The 19,872-nt window shown below is 35.5% G+C and overlaps 1 protein-coding gene and 1 non-coding gene across 2 annotated transcripts; both read right to left on the reverse strand.

The window, feature by feature from the left end:
* Positions 1-883: 883 nt before the first annotated feature.
* Positions 884-7,373, reverse strand: LOC126696795 (bifunctional fucokinase/fucose pyrophosphorylase). The gene is made up of 7 exons (XM_050393517.1): positions 6,814-7,373; positions 6,129-6,414; positions 5,360-5,724; positions 4,421-4,547; positions 3,290-4,303; positions 2,164-2,897; positions 884-1,484 (listed from the first exon to the last, which is right to left on the reverse strand). The coding sequence occupies exons 1-7, from the start codon at positions 7,168-7,170 to the stop codon at positions 1,089-1,091; spliced, it is 3,279 nt and encodes a 1,092-aa protein (XP_050249474.1). The 5' UTR covers positions 7,171-7,373; the 3' UTR covers positions 884-1,088.
* Positions 7,374-7,525: 152 nt separating this feature from the next.
* Positions 7,526-7,599, reverse strand: TRNAV-AAC (transfer RNA valine (anticodon AAC)). The gene has a single exon. It is a non-coding gene; the product is annotated as a tRNA-Val (tRNA).
* Positions 7,600-19,872: the final 12,273 nt, after the last annotated feature.

The following is a 19,872-nucleotide window of genomic DNA, read 5'->3' on the forward strand; positions in this document are numbered from 1 at the left end:
GGCAAGCGACGCCGTTTCCAAAGGGGAAATGGATTTTATGCGCCTCGGATTCTTTGCCAAGTTTCCAAGTTATACCGTACCTTATCTCAAGCTTCTTTTTTTCATTTTTGCCTTTTGGGTTCCTTTTAATCAATTTTATGAGATTCCATGCAACAGTAAGTAATGAATACAGTTCATCAAAAAAAAGTAAGTGATGAACACTGTGGGCCACTATATAAACATGTCTCAATAAAATCAACCACTATTAACATTAATTTCTCTTATCGTCATGGTGCAATCTTCACCACCACACACCCTTAGCGTATTGGTTATTTTACTAGTACAAAATTCTTGTGAGATAGGAGTAAAGGTTAGAATTCAAGTGTCCAAAAAAGAATTTCACACAAAGTTCTTGTCATAGTGCAATCTTATTAGTACTTTATTGTTAAAAAAGTGGCATGAGATAATAATGATTAGTTATCTAGCCTATCCCAGGAACCTAACATGAATTTATGTTTTGAACTTCAAGGTCAATGATTTGTTTCGGTTTTTCCATTTAAGTTTGAACCAATCATTTATTAAAATAAAAAATAAATAAATAAAAGAACTCAATTTATTGTAGACTCAAGGATTAAGGACCAGCTTTATAAATTGATGGTTCAAGTTTGTCAAACACTTATTTGATATGAGGAAATTGAAGTCACTATCTTAATTTCACCAAAGCCTTATGACCCCAAAAATAAGAGTGATCCCTCAATTCCGACTTTTGTACATCATCAGACTACTTGTATTGGCCTTTTAACTCACAACTTTAATGTCTGCACCTTGAATTAAAAGCCAAGATCCATATGGGTATATAAGAAGATGGATTCTAAGAAGTTTGACCAAAATAACATTGAGACAATTAACTATACTGCTGTAATGGTACATTGGTACTTCCATTTTGTAATATATTTCTGGTCTTTCATCTTACAGAATTTACATAATGACACCTCATCAATTTGAACAAGAATCTTAATCTCCAGTAAAGAATAAATAATCATCATATCTTTAAAAAAAATCATGATAATAATATTATAAGCTACCTTTTAATAACCTCTTCACAATTACTATTCCAAAAAGACGTTCCAATCATAGATTTTCACGTCGAAACTTGAATCCGCTTCTAATGATTGCCTCAATTCCTTGGCACAGTCAGCATCCTTGGCAAGTAACAATCCAAAACCCCCGCCACCAGCACCCACAAGCTTGTAGCCACTGCAGTAAGGGTCGGCAAATGAAAAGAGCCTGTCAACAAACTCATTGCTGCAGAAAGGGTCAAGTTCCTGATGCAACCTCCAAGCCTCCAACATTATTTCCCCTAACTCATCAATGTCACAGTTCATTAAAGCTTCCCTCCCAATCTTTGCCAATTCAGCAAGACGCTTGATGCTAGATATAAGAAGGTTATCTCGTTGAAGATATCTAGTTACCACTTTTAGCAGAACTTGGTTTGCAAGTCGAACCTGCACAGCGTTTGCAGTATATAATCCAGTTATTAAAAATCTTAATATGGACCCAATACAAAGAAGGATTTTTCTTTGTAGAGAGCTGCAATCTAAGAGTCAGGCTTTTGTTCCTAATTTTTAATTACCAATTCAGCAGTAAAATATTAGAAAATAACAAAGTGGATGATATTTATATTAAAAAAACATAATATAAATAAAAAGAAGATGAGGAAATACATCTATTAATTTCCCACACAAGCCTCTGGAGAAAGATAAATCACAGTTACGATTCATTCTTCAAGGGAAGGGTGAGATATTAATGCAATCAGAAATGCAATAAGCAATAAGCTTCAATGCGGCTCATTTAGGCTCTAATCATGCATATCAACTTAAGAAACACCTATCACAATCCTGGTTGCACTTGTTAGCCTGATGACCATTCGAGGACCTATCCAATATCTAACAGAAATGCGAAAAAAGGGAGGACAAGAGTGCTAAGCTCAGCTGGTGGATTCATGACTCAAAATGTTGGATGTCAACAATTTTTAATCAAATGCGTGAAGAAAGCCAACCTTGATACACAGTACTTAACCAGCATATAAAAAGCACAGCAATAGTTCAAATATACAGTTATATAACAAAATATACTTGAAAGGCATATTCTATAGGAATGAGATCTGAATGGATAGACACGTACTTGACCAGTAAATACAACAAGCAAGCGTTGCTGCAACTCTAGAATCAATTGAGGAGAAGCGAGAAGGGGGATGACTTGAAGTCGCAATGGAATTCCAGGAAAACTTGCAGTATATTTTATTCCAGGATACAGACCTCCAATTTGATCCTGCCAGCCGCCTCCTGATCCCATTAACTGTTCTAACACTAAAACAAGTTTGGCAACATTTTCATTACTTTCATCTCCATCAGTTATCTGGAGAAGCCCTTTCACAACAGCAGCAGCCAAGATGCTAGAAGTCCCCAAGCCACTACCACGAGGGACATTGGCCCATGTCCTGATATGCAAACCCATGGACACAAGAATGTTATCATGAATTATGCCAGTCACAAGCAATGCAGATTTGACAAGCCGAAATGGATCATTGCTGTCAAATGGACTTGCAATAGAGGTAAGATCTTCAACATGTAGCTGGTTTCCAGCATCATCGTTAATCAATACTCCAGCTGTTTCTTTCGTCTGTATGATGGTGCCAATGGGAAGAGAACCTTCCAGACTTATTGCCATATTCAGAACACAACCAGCACGCTCTAAGCTCCATGGAGGAGTGTCACTCCAACCCCCCACAAAATCTACACGAACAGGTAATTCGACCTTGACCGTTCTAGGGTGGAAAAATTGACCTATGCAGTTATCAAACTTGTTTTTCTGAAATTCTGGGGTGGACGTGTTGGTAGGGGACTCCAAGAGATGTTCTACAGATCACAGAACAAAAGGTGTGTAAATCACTAGCCCTTATAAAAGTCAAAGAGCAAACATTAGAGCTTGAACAGAATGGTAAAAGTATAAATTACCATGTATATTGATAGATCCGAAACAATTAATTAGAAATGAAAGACAATAGAAGTAAAGACAAGTTTCTTCAGAACTTTCAAGTTATAATTTAGGAATGTATTAATGTCACTCACTTTTGGTATTAGTCTTTCTTTCCCAATAATTGAATTTGATACGACTTTTGACATTATTCAAAACATGAATATTAAAAGCTACTTTTTTTTTTTTTTGATAAGTAAGAATGATATATATATATATATATATATACATGAAAGGCTACTCTATGCAGCTGCAGCCATTCAAGAAAAGCTACCTTTAAAGCCATATCTTATAGCTGAAGCCGTTTCATCAGCAACTGCAGCCCAGACTTTGTGCTCCAACTCACTTGCTGTTGCTTCATCACTGCATGCTCGAAGCAGATCAACTTGCACCTGGTATGCCCGACTTCTCGGAAGAATCTTAGAATTCTGCTCCTGAAGTTTGGGGCACAGATCCAGGAAGTCCTTACATATTTCAACACCTGAAACTTCCATTTGAAGAATTTCTTCACACAATTGAGAGAGATTGCGTCCAAGCATGCCATAATGAATGCACGCTTTAGCAATTCCAGCTGCAAGATCTGCTTGATGGTTACTGGAGCCTATACACATTCTTGTGAAATCAATTGATCTATGCAATTCCTCCAAACTGAAACGGCTTGCATTTTTCCACAAGGGAAGCAAGTGGTTGGTTTTCTGGTCACTCAAGCCCATCAACCATGTTGCCATAGTAAGCATCTCAAAGTAAGGAAGAACGGGGAATATTTTTGCATTCCATAAGCATCTGTCCTGAAAAACTGTTGAGCTCCACAGATCAGATTCCTGAATGCCTAGATCAAGCAAAACCTTTTTCCAGGGCTTTCCACAAAAAGTCCCATTCCTAGAAAGTGAATTTTTTGGGTTATCATGGAGGCCACAATACACAATAACTCTGTCAGTGCATCCTACTAGAGGAACCTCCCAAAGACAATGGCGATCAGGAAGCATGAACCTAAATGAATCTTCTACTAAACCACCTTTGTCTCCTGGAACATTGATACCAACAACTATAGATTGGGAACCAATTTGTATTCCATTAGAAATGGATGAATCATATATAAGAGAATCTTCACCAACTGACACCCCAGGTGCAATTTTGCTTGACAGAACAACAGCAGATGCTGCAATGTCGGATACAGTTGTTGCTGGGATGGAACACAAGTGTCTTCGGCCAACAAGTCCTGAACCAACCCCACTTAAGTGATCCAAAACTTCACTTGAAGTTCCAAAATGTAGGAACGACAAATCATCTGTGGTGAAAAAATATTCGAAGGACAAAAACAATATAGCAGTCATATCAACATTAAATAGTAACAATAGCGAAAACAATAATAAGATTCAAATACTTGCAACAATGTTTAACATACAAGCACAGTAGCTGAACATCTTCTGTTTTCCCAATCTGCTGACCAGTTCTTCGCCCAAAGGGCGCTTTTGCAACCACTCATGTCTTGCAGGTACCCAAGCTGCTACCAGATCTTCATATAAACTCATCTGTAGAAAATACAAGGAATTTCTATTAGAGTAAAATAAGTCAATGCTGAGCTAAATTAGAAGCATATTCAACACGTATCCATTACAGACACAAGTAAAGGATAATACGATTCTCAAAAAAAAAAAAAAAAAAAGTGAAGGATAATACAAGAGGAAGTTAGAAGTTACTCCTACAAGCTGAAAACATGATTGAATCATGTGGTTTGAGAGGTAACAAGAGTAAGAAAATAGAATACAGTTTTTATAAAAATATAATTAAGAATAAGGAAATGATGACAATTAAAGGCCAAGAGATGACTAAAAAATAAGATGTATATAATGCTAGAATGATTATCCAAAGCAAGGGAGATCGAAGAGGACCTTGCCTATAAAATGAAAACAAATTGGTTTATTATTATGAAAAATAATAAACCAATATACTTATCAATAATAATAAACCATTTTCTTCGTTCCAGTGAAACTGGACAAATTGTGTTTAATAGTCAGTAATACAAGAATGAATCAAGGTATCTGGTTTACTTTCTATTCATAAATTTTTACCAGTCATTACTAGATTCCATACCAGACTGGGCACACATCCTGCAAGCACTCAAAAATTATTTTACACAAAGATATATCACAAACAAATTTAAATCAAGAGTTCCTTTTTTCTATTCTATTTTCCCTAAAAAGAAAAGAAGATACACATAGTGAAAGTTTTATTTTTCTTTTTCCTGGTAAAACTATAAAAATAAAAAATAAAAAATTATGATTAAAACTGTAAAACTATTAAAAATTATAAATCATTTTAATGACTGAATATCAGTGCTTGCCTCTTTTCTGCTCTTCAGAAGCTCCAAAATCATTGGTTGGCAGGAACATGAAAGCTTAACCAGCTCCACCCAAGCTTGACCTCTAACTGCTATAATTCCTGTGTCAAGTAGTGTTCTGCCATCATCTAGAATAGCCTTATTCTCAACAAGCTCATCTACACCGGGTTTCTGTAAAAGATTATCAACTAGACTGACTGAAAAATTCTTAGTTGTAATCCCGCTTTGAGATGCCACAATAACACCATGGTTAGAAGCAATATCTAGTGTGATCGGAACAGTGATGATGCAGGATGTGTCCTCAGGAAGTACCATGGTGGAGGCATCGAAACAAGGAAGAACGTCTCCGGTCATAATAAATAGACCGCCTGCAAAGGTGAAAATTTTCCCATTGGTAAACACCCGCGATACAGCAAGTGATGATATTTTTGTGACAGCAAAAAACACTCTGAGCATGTACACAATGTTCTTTTTCGATAAGTAACAAGTGTTCAATCAATTAGGCAAAGATAAAGATACTGTAAATAATAATGGACACTATAAGTTCATCAATAATATGAGAATGGTTCACAGAACTATTCACGTCAAGATACATATATCAATTGTATTGACAATAGACATACAAATACAGTGAATACATTGTTAAGATTTTTACGCATAGAAGACCCAACATTTTTTTTTTAAGGAAAAGGAGAGCCAACTTTAAGTAATAGATTTTGTGGTCACGAGGTAGCGAAATTTTCACTCAAATGTAAAAGACAGGACAAACAACCTTCATTTTTAAATGCTTGTCTTGCACAAGAAGCAATGGCAAGAATATGGTCAAAGAGCAGTGGAACTGGCCCATCAGGGTCATCTGCTGCCAAATATGGAAGTGGCAGGAACACTTTTCCCATAGGATTTGCCCAAGGGACTCTTTTAGAATCACCTCCAGCATGAAGCAATAGTATATGCTTTTTGGCCATGAAGCTAACCATTGGCGTGAGAGGGACATCGTCGTTGGAATTCTGATGTTGCATTGAATATCCAGAACTGTTATTATTTTCTGTGGTTGCTACCTGTAGACACAAGCATCTTATCAAAGCCAGTAAGTGAAATGATTTACCAAATGACAACAGAGATACATAACCAAAAGAAACTTTTGAACTCTTTTTAAGTAACGCGGCAGCATGATCAACAACAACAACAACAACCAAGCCTTAGTCCCAAGATTTTGGAATTAGGCTATGGATTCTCAACAGATTAATTCCCAAGACAAAGTGAATTGCAAAACATAATCCTGTCATCATGGAGAATGGATAATTCAAGCGCTAGCCATACTAACACAATTGGGTTCCTTGTAATTGATTATATAAACCTGATAGACGCCTAATGCGGTAACTAAAATTTTGCCAATTATGAAAATGAAATGGATCTCAAAAGAAAGTAATGACACAACAAAAAGTGTAGAGACGGACCTCGTCGTTGTAATGGGCAGCGAGGGCGTGAATGGCGTTGAGAGTGGCGGCGCCGGAGCCGATCCGATGGGCATCGGGGTCAGGGACGGAGAGGGTGAGAGTGGAAGGGGAGATACGGCCCATGCGCTTGGCGCGGTTGAGCTGCCAGTCGTAGAGCCGGGCTTGCTCGGGGCTAGCGGCGGTGAGCACGATGGCGTCCCAGGTGGGAACCCGACTGGGGTGTCTCACAGAAAGCCGGAGATGGTACCATGATTTCTTCAGTAACTCACCCAGCTCGTCCCTCTCTTTCTGTTTGCTCCTCCTCCTCCTCCTAATCCTCATTTTTATTCCATTTTCTCCATTGCAGTCTGCTTCCATTTTTGCAAATCTGATTTGTTGTGAATTGTTGCACGCACCAATGAGTAGCAGTGAGAGAACTGAAAGTCAAGCAAAAGAAAGAGAGCAAGCAAGGAGTGACGAGTGATGAGGAGTGAGGAAAGTGGAGAAATGATAGTATTTGATTTTAGTTTTACAGACAATCTCAAAATGGCTCAACAAAAGAAGACAAGACAATACAGTATAAAACCATCCAAAATGACAACAAAACGAACTTTACTTGGGTAATAATAAATTCCTCCCTCCCACCTCGTATACGACACGTTTTCCTTCTTTAGAGGTTAGTCCACCTTGCAAAAAATAAAAAACCATTTTAAATATAATTATTAATAATTTATGGCGTCGCCCGGGTTCGAACCGGAGACCTTCAGTGTGTTAGACTGACGTGATAACCAACTACACCACGACACCGTTGTGTGCGTTACTTCAGTTTTAATATTTTATCTGAAAACTTTTTTTTTTTCTCCTGTGATTAAATTTTAACTGGCCTCAAAGGACTGATATCGGGTTGGGTCGGGTCTATTTTACTGCCACCCGCAACCCGACCCAATAACAATCGGATTTATTAGGGAGAAACTTGACTCAACCCAAAAAGTACGGGTCTCGGGTCGGGTGGTCGGGTATTGGGTCGCGAGTCTGTCTTTCTTTCTTTCTTTTTCTTCTTCTTCTTTTTTTTTTTTTCAAATTTTGTGAAGGTGAAACTATGAAAGGCCTAAAAAACATTGAAATAGCCACCACTTTAATGAGCTATTAATGGGGAAAAAATTACTAACCCTATTACTCAAATTTGCCATTTAAAAGTTGTCATGGTTATATTTTTATTTTTAAACTTCCATGTTTGAAGGATCTCCACTTTTTATGATAATAAATGTTAATTCCTTTTTCTTTATCAAGTTAATGCATGTGTGTGTGTTAAAATGAGTGTAAGTTATAGAAATTTAAAGTATGTGCTGTATATCCAAGAGTTAGGCCTTTTTAGATATACACCACTATTAGTTTCTTTAAAACCTTCTCCCCTCTCCCCTTGTGTGTGTGTGTGTGTTAAAATACTTAGTATTCTAAAAATAAATAAATAAAATAGTGGGTTAATCTCACACTGGAAAATGAGTGTGAGTTATAGAGGTTTAAAGCATGTGCTATGTATCCAAGAGTTAGGCCCTTTTGGATATACACTACTATTAGTTTCTTTAAAATCTTCTTCCTTTTCCTCTTGTGTGTGTGTGTGTGTTAAAATATTTAGTATTCTCAAAAGAAAAAATAGTGGGTTAATCCCACATTGGAAAATGAGTATAAGTTATAGAGGTTTAAAGTTTGTGTTGTGTATTCAAGAGTTAAGCCCTTTTGGATATACACCACTATTAATTTCTTTAAAACCTTCTCCCCTCTCCCCTTGTGTGTGTGTGTGTTAAAATACTTAGTATTCTCCAAAAAAAAAAAAAAAAAAGTTTAGGCAATATTTTATTGAAATTATTTTACTAATTTAGTGATTTACATTAATGTGAAAAATTAAATTCAATAATTTATTTATTGTCATATAGGCTTAATGGTTGTGATTTCTTGATTAGGCAACAAGCTTTTACAATTTTTTTCCTTGTGTACATCTTGACCCACTCCTCATTGAATGAGAAATAAAATTTACCATTTTTGTTTACATCAGCAATAGGCTTAGTTTGGAAATATACTTTCCAATAAGAAACAAGATCCTTGATATAATTAGGACCGAAATAAAATCTTTTTTAAACAAAAAAAATTGACTTTCACTATGGAAAATATTATTGTTAGAGTTATTCCTTTTTTGTAAATTCCAATTATTTTATTATCATTTTAACCTTCATTTGGATGGAAAGTATTGTCATTAGAAAATTATGCTATCAAAAAAAAAAAAAAAAAGCACAAATTCACAGATGAAAGAGGGAGCAGATGAGATCCTCCCCAAACTCCAACCCTCTCACAAACACACACACAGATCCACAGTTGTGAAGCACTTCTATATAGAAAAGTGAAGTTATATGCACTTTTCCTCTTATAAGCTTAGTCAAATTCAATTTATTCTTAACCATAGTTTCACTTGTTTGATACATTAGTTGTTGTTGTTGTTGTTGTTGTGTGTCTTTTTCTTTTTTTTTTAAAGATCAGTTGGGTTGAGTTGGACCCGAAACCAACCCGAACCCAAGGCAGACCCAAATATTGGACCCGAGCCCGACCCAAGCATCCATTCAATCCGTCCAAGACCCTTCGGGCCGAGTCGGGTCAGTCAGGTGGGCCAGGTTGGCCGAGTCTATGCTCAGCCCTACCTTATCACACTCACTTCGCGTGCGATGATACTTTTTTATATTTTTTATAGTGTCATAATTTTTCATTCATTCCAATTTGAGGTTTACATGTTTTCTTATTATATTACGTATTTAGAACTATTAATACAACCAAGAATGTCATAAGACTAACTTCAAAAAATGAACAAATATTACATGTTTATTTTGTAGCAAAAAAAAAAAAAAAAAAACCTGTGTTTTTATTTTATATATATAATTTTTTATTTTGAGAATCTAATTTATAAATGGATAAAGCAATTTGAAAATCAAGAGGAGAGTGGCATATTTTTTAGGCAATTTTTTAGTAGGAGTTAGAGTTGTATTTTTACCGAATTGTCCTTTAGTTTTGTCTCTACTTAAACATAAGGGTGTAGGGGCATTTTTGAACCAAATAAATGAGGACTCCAAACATGAGAAATTCCTTAAATAATAATATAGATGATACATAATAATCATTCATGTTATTTTTTTATCTCCTTATTTAAACTATTAATATATATATATATATATATATAATTTTATATGGTAATAACTTGTTTGGATGAACTTATTCTCCAACTTATTAGATTTATGTACAATTTTGTTTTTAAAGCATTTACGTAGAAATTATTTTGCAATAAAATAAGTAAATGAAAATAAGTTCAACCAAACACACATTTATCGTGATGAAAATGCTAACCTTCCTTTGTTTGATAAGGTCATTAAGAAGAATGTTCCGAAATACAAAACCATATGGTATATATGTAGGATTATATCTCCTTAAAGAGAATTTTATGTGGCCTACATTTGAGTGAAGAAGAAACTCATGTCTTAAGTTTTTTATTTCATGTCTTAAGTTTCCTGTTTGTGAAAGTTACATGTTAGGTGTAACATCCTTTAGTAACTCTCAATTGGTATAACCTCTTTGGTTAATAAAACAACATGAAATTAAAATTTTTATGCTCCTTGATGGAAGGAGAGTTATGAAAATTTTCATCTAAAAGGGTCCCTAGTCTAGCCTATATATATAGCCCGTGTTTCCATCAAAAGGATATGTGTGAGGTATAAGCCATAGACTAGAAGACCCTTTTATGTACACTATCATCATATAGTGATTCTTCTTTTCTCCAATCATTTAAACAACTATGGCTAGAGTTATGTTTATTTTATTCCGCAACTATAAATTTATCTTACATTTTGTATCAGAGCCTCCTTCATGATATGTTGTTTAGTAATTTTTCATACATAGGTTTTTTCTATGATTTGGCTAAATTTCTAATGCATATATGGATTTAAGGATATAAGGTATTTGCATTGCATATTCTTTTGTACTTGGACCTTTCAGCTAAATTAACTAATCCATCAAAATCTGTCCTTTTAGCTAATGTCAGCAAACCCAGTTTTAAGAGGCATGGAATAATGTTAAGTTTTATGCCATGTATCTCATGTATGGGTTATAGCATATAGTGTTGAAGCTTATTGTTGAAATAGTTTGGGCTGGATGGCTTTAATATGGGATAGTTTTTGGATATAGGTGACTATCTATGGAAAATTATTCCTTTTGCATTTGGCATTGGCTGAATGTTTCTATGGAGATCATGTTTGGTTTTTCAAATTTAAGCTTCGCATGAAAGTGGACATCTTTCATGATAAATTTGCATATAGATTATTATGTTTTTTTGATAGAAATAAAACATTTGTTTGGGCTAGTAGAACTTATACTGTGACTTACATATAGTGTGCAATGATTTTATAAAGTTTGTGACTATATATGAAAATTTGATCATTACATAGTTAAAATTTATGATATTTTTTAGTGTATTTACAGTTTCTTACACTTATCTTGTCTTTAAATATCATTTTATGGATGAACCACCCATCCCCACGAAATCAAGTGCACCAAATGATAAACTTAACTATAAACGGTGGGAGTGATCTAATCACTTAAGTTTAATGTTCATAAAATCCCATCTAAATAAAAACATTAGAAGTTCTATCCCTGAATGTTATAAGGTTAAGGATTTTATGAAAGCCATTGAAGAATAGTTCATAAGATATGATAAGGCTTTGGCAAGCATCTAGATGAAAAGGTTTTCAAGTAAAACTTTTGACTATTCTAAGAATGTGCGTGAGCACATTATGGAAATGAGGGACATGGTTGCTCAACTTAAGTCCCTAGAAGTTGAGATTTTTGAGTCATTCCTAGTCCATTTCATATTGAATTCTCCCCCCTCTGTGTTCAAGAGGAAGAGAGATTAAAACATGAGAAGGTTGAAATTGGCTACTCATGTTAAGAGAAATGCTAGGAAGAGCAAGAATGCCTTGCAAGTGAAGAAAAAACACATAAAGCATAATGACAATAAAAAATAGAAAAATAAAAAAAAACCAAGTGTTTTTTTCTGCAAGAAAGAAGGGCATATGAAGAAAGACTACCTAAAATACAAGAAATGACTCGAAAAGAAAGGTAATCTCATATCTTTAGTGTGCCATGAATCATTTTTTGTTAAAACTCCAAATAATACATGGTGGATTGACTTTGGTTCCACAATTCACATTGTCAATTGTATATAGGGTTTTCTAAATCTAAGGAAGCCGGAAGGAAATGAACAATGCATCTATTCAGGAAATTAGATGTGTTCAAAAGTTAAAGGAGTTGGGACTTTTTGTCTAATTTTAAAAACTCATTACCAAACACGCGGGTTATAGCTGCGTTTTATTTTAGCTGCGTTTGCAAAAAAACGCGGCTATAGCCGCATTTTAAGTAAACGCGGCTTAAAGTATTCAACAATAGCCGCGTGTTTAAAACACGGCTATAGAATACGTCTATAGTCGCGTTTTTAGGTGTTTATAGCCGCATTTTTTGGTTACAACCTATTGCCACATTTTAAACACGTGGCTATAGGATAGGGGTGTGCAAAACTTCACCAGAGCTGACCCAACCGACCAGTGCCGACGACACCGTCTCGACTATAGCGCCAACCGAATGAGCCGAGGCCAGCATTCGGACTTCGCCCTCTGTTCCGATGCCGATGCGGTGAAATCATCAGATTGAGAAATCCGAAACCAAGACTATGCCAAACCAAACCAATACAAGATCTGTAGTTTTGTTTTTTTTTTATTTTTTTTTTTATTTTTTTATGAAGCTGATAAAACGACATCGTATGTACTATGTATGGGTGTTATAATAAAATCAAAACGATGCGTTTTATGCTAGGTTTTCAGATTCTCAGAGTATATAAGTTCATATTTGTCTCAGAGTATCTTTTAACTCTCTCTCTCGCTCTCAGTCTTGAGTCTCGCCTGACACAAAACAACGGTAAGCTTCTTCAAGTTTTCAGTTTTGTTTGTCTTCCTGTTTTACTGTTCCAACTCCAAGTAGCTGCTTACAGTTACATATATAAATATAATATTATATTAAGGTTGGATGCTTACAAAGTTACATATATAATATTAAGTATTAACTAGTAACTATTAAGGTTGGTTGTAGCCTGTTTGTAGCTACTTACGTATATAATATTATATATAGACGGATGCTTACATATATAATAATATAATATTAACTATTAAGGTTGGCTCATTTGACTGTTTGTATTGTAGCTGCTTACATATATAATAACAATATTATATATACATGGAATACATGGATGCTTACATATATAATATTAAGGTTGGCTGTTTGATTAAGGTTGTGATTTACTGATTTTTATATAAGACTTTAATAGTGGACTGTAAACTGCTGGAAAGACTATTATATTATATGGTCTAATAAGTATCCTGTTAGCCCCCCCAAAAAATAATATAATATAAAATAACTATGTTATTAGTCTTAGTTGTTACTTTAGTAAGTTTATAGTAACTGTTAGTCTACTAAGTACTAATCTTTTTTTTCTTCTTCAGCATTTTAATTTTTGAGGGAGATAGAGATTGAGAGAGTTCACGCTTTCAATCATTCACGGAGAGGTAATCACTAATCACTCACTATATTCAGCATTTTGATTTTAAATTTTTAGTACTTAGTAACAACTGCTTTAAGTTTATATTACATATAATTAGCTTTTATTTTATATTTATATTGGGAACAATATAATAAATCCCTTGTTAATATTAGTGACATGAATTGTTGAATAATGACTAATGATTGTTAATTTGTTAGTTTGTTATTATTGTAACTAAATTGATTAATTATATTTTGAAATTGTTGTGAAACTTTGTTTTTTTGTTGGTTGGAGATTTTTTTATTAGATGGATGTCGATGCTCCACCTGGATTTGGTGCACCTGGGGACCTTAACCCACCTCCTCCTAGTCCTGGTAGTGCTAACCCTAACCCACCTGAACCTGCAGCACCTATTGGACTTGGTGCATCACTTCCCCCACTATCACCTAAACAAGATGGTAAGGACCCGTCTATAGTATGGCAGTACTTCATTAAGTTGGTTTTGATCCCAATAATCCTAGGTCTCAATGCAAGTACTGTAAAAATCAATATAAATGTCATGGTAAGAACAATGGTACTTCAGGCATGTTGCAACACATGAAAGTGTATAAGAAGTGGCCTTTTCCTTGTAATGATAAGCAAAAAACTTTGTCTTTTCAAGCTAAGAGAGAAGGGGAAAGTGGTTCAAATGTGTTAGTGGTTGCAAATTATAGTGAAGAAAGGATAAGGTTGGCATTGGCAAGGATGATTGTCATTGATGAATTGCCTTTTAAATTTGTGGAGCATCAAGGTTTTCAAGAATTTATGAAAATAGTTGAGCCTAGGTTTCCCATTCCTCATCGCATTACCATTGCAAGGGCTTGTATGAAGATTTATTCTAGTGAGGTGGATGTTTTGAGAAGGGCTTTTTTGGGGCAACGGGTTTGTGTGACAATGGATACTTGGACATCCATACAAAACTTGAACTACATGGTAGTCACTGCACACTTCATTGATGGGGATTGGACTTACCAAAAGAAAATCTTGAACTTTTTCCCTATAACTAATCACAAAGGAGACACCATAGGTAGAGCGGTTGAGTCATGTTTGTTGAAGTGGGGTATAGACCGGTTGTTTACAATTATGGCGGACAATGCTAGTTCTAATGAAGTGGCAATTGATTATGTGAAGAAGAAAACAAAAGAAAGAGATAGTAGTATATTGGGTGGTGAGTTCATGCATATGCGTTGTTGTGCGCATATCTTGAATTTGATAGTGCAAAGTGGGTTGAAGTCCATTCATGAATCAAGCCAAAGTTCGGAATGCGGTGCGATATGTGAGAGCCTCTCCCGCAAGGTTTGAGAAGTTTCAAGAATGTGTCAAAAATGAGAAAATCAAAGCCAAATGTTTGTTGTCCCTTGTGTGCCAACAAGGTGGAATTCCACTTATCTCATGTTATATTGTGCTTTGAAATTTGTGAGAGCATTTGATTGGTTGGAAGAGGAGGATGAGCATTATAAATGATAGTTTTTAGACTCCTAAAACAATTGATTAAACCTAGGTAATTAGCCAAGTTGTTACTTAATCCAATTAAACAAGTTTAGGTTATCACAATATAAAAGATCAAATCATGCAAAGCAGCGGAAAATAAATAATATAAGATATGATCACCCAGGAAACCAAACCGGTAAAAACCTGGGGAGGATTTGACCTGACTATCCTCAAGGTAAACTTGAATCCACTATCTTGAAAGAATCGAAGTTCATACAATAAGACTTACAAGCCCCCACGCTCGACTTCTTATTGCTACCAACCAGTAGAACTTATTGACACGACCACGTGCAAGCTCCGAATCCACGAACTCCTTCTTTCTTGGATTCACCACCAGCTACAAGCACGGGTGCTTGTGTTTTCTTTAAGCTTCAATGGCAGCAACTGAATTGATCATCAAGGCGTAGATAAATCTTCTCCTTGAAAACCCTAAGTTTGTGTAAAGGAAAACTCCTCTAAATCTCACAAGAGATTTACACAAACCGCAAATATGAGCAACACTAAAACGTGGCTAGGGTTTGCCTTTTATACTTAGGACAAATAAGAAACCCTAAAAACGTTTTAAAACACTTAGGGCTGAGTTGGACAAATTTGCAGAAAAACATTCTGCCCGAGCTTCGATCGATCGAGCCAGGCCAAAAGGCACAATCCTTTCCTGCTTTAACTCGATTCCAACTTTACATAGACGTACAACTTTGAGCTAGACTTGAACACTTCTAAACACATTGTTTTGATCATGGTTTGCCAACAATACAAATTAGAGTTCTAAATACATATAATCCTAAACTTTAGAACCTAACAAACTCCCCCTTTGGCAATCTGTGACAAAACACAACTAGAAACTCAAAGTTTACAAAATAAAAAGCCCTTTACAAAATAATGCTCATAAAACAAATTTAATCCTAACTACTATCCATCAGTTGCAAGTGTAGACAGCAGCTCAATTGAATCAACCTGTATATTTCCTAAAACACTAAACAAAATGCATAACTGCATGTGTGGAAACAATACAAGTAAACAAAATAACTTCTTGATTTCAAACAACACACAAATAAAGACATACATTAATGAATAACTCATAAATATAAACCAATAAGTAGTTTGAAACAAGAAACATATAAAGTACCAACAAAACAAAAAACACCCCCTAACAAGAATATCCCATCAAAAACAAGGTAAGAGTTAAAAATGTTAAGTACAAAGTGAAGCACCTAGATACAATCTAAACTCCACAAGCTCCAACCAAAAACAAATAAACTCCCCCTGAAAACAAAAACTCTAAAAAGTACTCCCCCTTTTTGTGACGGAATGCCAAAGGGCAAACAAGATATCCATCATCAAAAGGGAAATGGTCTAAACTGCGCCAACTCCGCACACAAGGCATGGATCTCATTGAGCATGTCTACCAAAATCTGTCCTTGAACCGCCTGAACGGTCAAGACATGATCCAACGTGCGACGAATGTCTGAATCATCTGAAGCAGTCGGTGGAGGAACATCAGCATCAACAACAGCACCTGATGTCTCAGCAGCAGTTGTACCTGTAGAAGTGGGAGGAGGGGGAACACTACTAAAGGACGCACCTCTAGGACGAGAAGGAGCAACTCTCAACTGAGCAGCCCTTTGACGAAGAAAGGTGGCACCTATTGGAGCAATCACATGAACAGGCTCACTAGACGGAAAACCATCTAAACCTAAGAAGAGAAAATCCTATGAATGAAAATAGGATGAATCAGCGCATGCCCTACGGCAGAACTCCTATGAACCTCGTTCAAAGAACGAAGGAACAAGTGAGGAAAACTGATAGACGCTCCAGAAACAAAGGCATACAAAAACATACATCGCTCTAAAGGGATGATGTGGAAGTGAGAGATAGGCCACAAGGAATGACACGCTATCTCAAAGAAAAGATAGGCCGTCTCGGTAAGCTCAGCGGATGTGATCCGAGGATCAGAACCCCACTGGATAGATGACCCAGTGATGTAAGACATGACAACATCTAATGAGGGTGACTCATCATAGGGATAGTCAGCATCCCGAACAACCGACACCCCAAGAGCCTCAGCCACTACCCGAGGGGTAATGGTGAACTCTACACCTCGTATCCAACTCCTAACACAGGTGTGGGAATCATAGATGTGGCAAGAGAGGTTCGAGAAGAACTCGCTAATCAGGGCGGTCGAGGGTGGATGATCTATCTCTAAGAGAGGCAACCAACCTCTAGACTCAAAATTGGCCCGAATGGCTGGATCAAGCTCATCTAAGACCATAGCTCGCTCAACCCAAATCTTACGCTTACGGTTCAAAGTCTCATAGGCCTCACAACACTTCTTATTCCTAAACTCCTCAACCCTAGAGGGAGACATAGAGGAAGTGGAAGGGGTCCTATTGGCTCTAGTTTTCCTAGGCATGGTGCTAAGTTAAGGACCAACACACAGAGAGAAAAAAAACAAAACCAAGGGCAGACTGCAAGTTAGCACAAAAACAGAATATAGAATAAAAATCTATATGATGCATGAACAAGTTAAATGACATGATGCATGTTCTAATGCAGTGAATTAAGTCTAAAAGGTTCAAATTTACAAAATTGGCTTTGAATAATAAGGTTTTAACACAAAAACCCCAAAAATTTGGAAAACTACTTGATCAATTTGAAAAATATTGACGAATTGATCATTACACATGATAGAATAACAAAAATAATGACCAAATACATCAATTTGATAAGCCAATTTCATCAATTTAACCCAATTAGACAAAATTCCAAATTCGAATCAAATTCAAAACCCTAGAATTTCCAATTTTTCAAAAATCACAAAATTGATCAAATTAAACTATAAGGAACATCATTATAGCATCATAAAACAAAAACCCATTGATCAATTTCACCAAAATAGGTTCGAATCATCAAAAACCCCAATATTTTGAAAGTGCCGAAAATATCCATTATAATGCATGAAATCAGGAAATAAAATGGAAAAGGAAGGGCAAAAAGGACTTACCGGCCTTCAAGGACAAAAACCTTGCAAAAATCTTGAAGGAAAACGACAAAAAATTTAATGGTGGAGCCTAGAGCCAACGCAGAGAGAGAGAAAAGTTGAAAACTATTTGAAAAAGTGACTTTGAAAAAGTCCAATCTGTCTTTTTAAAAAACTTGATTCACGAGTTTCGATCGATCAAAAATCAACCTCGATCGATCGAAATAGACAGAGACTCTCTCTCTTAAATTTAAAAATTTTCGATCGATCGAAAAACAGAATGGATCGATCGAAATAGGCAGAGGCTCACCATATTTTTGAGGAAAAAAAAAAACACAATTTTTGAAAAACAATTTGATTTAACTCAAAGCATTGAAATTTAAGAACAAAAATGCATGAGTATGGGATGATATGATTTTCAAAACAAGAATTTTAAGCCCAAAGTCCCAAAAACAAAATTTCTTGCATTCTCCACAAATTTTCAAGCAACAAATTAATTTTGCACAAAATTCAAAGTATTTGCAAAACTTGGTTGGTCAGACCATAAACACACACAATAACATGTACAAAGTTTAGGAAAAAGTAACTCGTGTAGTGTGTACAACTAGCAAAAACTTGAGATACATGTGAGGTGATATGTGAATAGCAATCAATCACAAAGTCTACAAAATTCATCACAAAGAATTTAAAAGAGACTATCACCTAAAGAGTTACATCATATAACTCCCACATCTCCTAGATCATAAGCTTACAATCATGTAAGTTTCTTGTATTTATGTCTCATAATATACATACCAATTTTAAGTTATGTGAGTTTGGCATCAAGCCTAATAGTACACACCAATTTTGATTTTAAGAATTAAGCAATTTAACCCGAGGCTTCACCTTATGTTCTTTTGGTGCATGTGCTACACTTTCTCGAGCACAAAATCTTATGATATGCACTAAGGTGTTCATGATTGGCTAGTGAACAGTGGTGAGATGGTTATTTATGCCTTTCTCTAAAAGTTCAAGTCAAACATTTAAAAACATGTGACTTCAAAATTAAGACATAGTAATAAAAAACCATAAACATCTTTCCCACACAACATGCACTATAAAACTTCAACTAGTAAAGTGCAATAAATAAACTCATCAAAGCTAAACAAGGTACAAAAGACATGCTATGTGAAAATAAATTAACCAACCTTGTTCTCAAAAACCAAGAAGAATAGTGTAAAACAAAATGTGCTTCCTTTTTCTTCTTTTATTTTTTTATTTTTTATTTTATTAAAAATAAAAAACACCTAGAATGAAATGCATGAATGTTATGCTATGCAAATCCTAGAAACAAAAAACAAAAAAAAAAAAAAAAAAAAAAAAAAAACCAAAGAACAATGGTCACAAACAAAGGATAGAGCAATGAAGCACAAGGACCGTCAGAAAGACTCAGTTAGGTCGAGTCTTTTGCATCCAAAACCTTTTAGATGCACCACGAGCATTAGAGTTCTTATTCACATGAGAATGATTACCAACTCCAGGATTGGAATAAAGGTTTAAAGCCTTTACCAAATCACCAATAAGTACCATAGGATCAAGTACTTGAGGCACAGGTACTTTTGGTTTGTTTGCTCTCTTAGCAGCTTGCAGCTTGTAGCAGTTTGGACGGATATGTCCAAACTTTCCACAAAAGTGACAAACCCATGCAGGCTTATCATGTGTCTTGTCCTTAGATAGGGTAGGCTTCTTAGACTTAGATTCTTTCAGATCAACCCAAATCTTCCTAGATGATGAACCTTCTAAGGGTTTAACAACCTCACTCACAGGGGGTTTGACAGTTTCACTCACTATCTCACTCACTGAAGGTTCAGAAGAAGAAGATGAAGGAACAAACTTTGTGGAATGGGGAGCAGACACATAGATGCTATCAACATAACCTGATCCAGTTTTGTCAGAAGAAAACTTTTGAACA

Source organism: Quercus robur, chromosome 8, assembly GCF_932294415.1.
Source record: "Quercus robur chromosome 8, dhQueRobu3.1, whole genome shotgun sequence".
Taxonomy (NCBI): Eukaryota; Viridiplantae; Streptophyta; class Magnoliopsida; order Fagales; family Fagaceae; genus Quercus; species Quercus robur.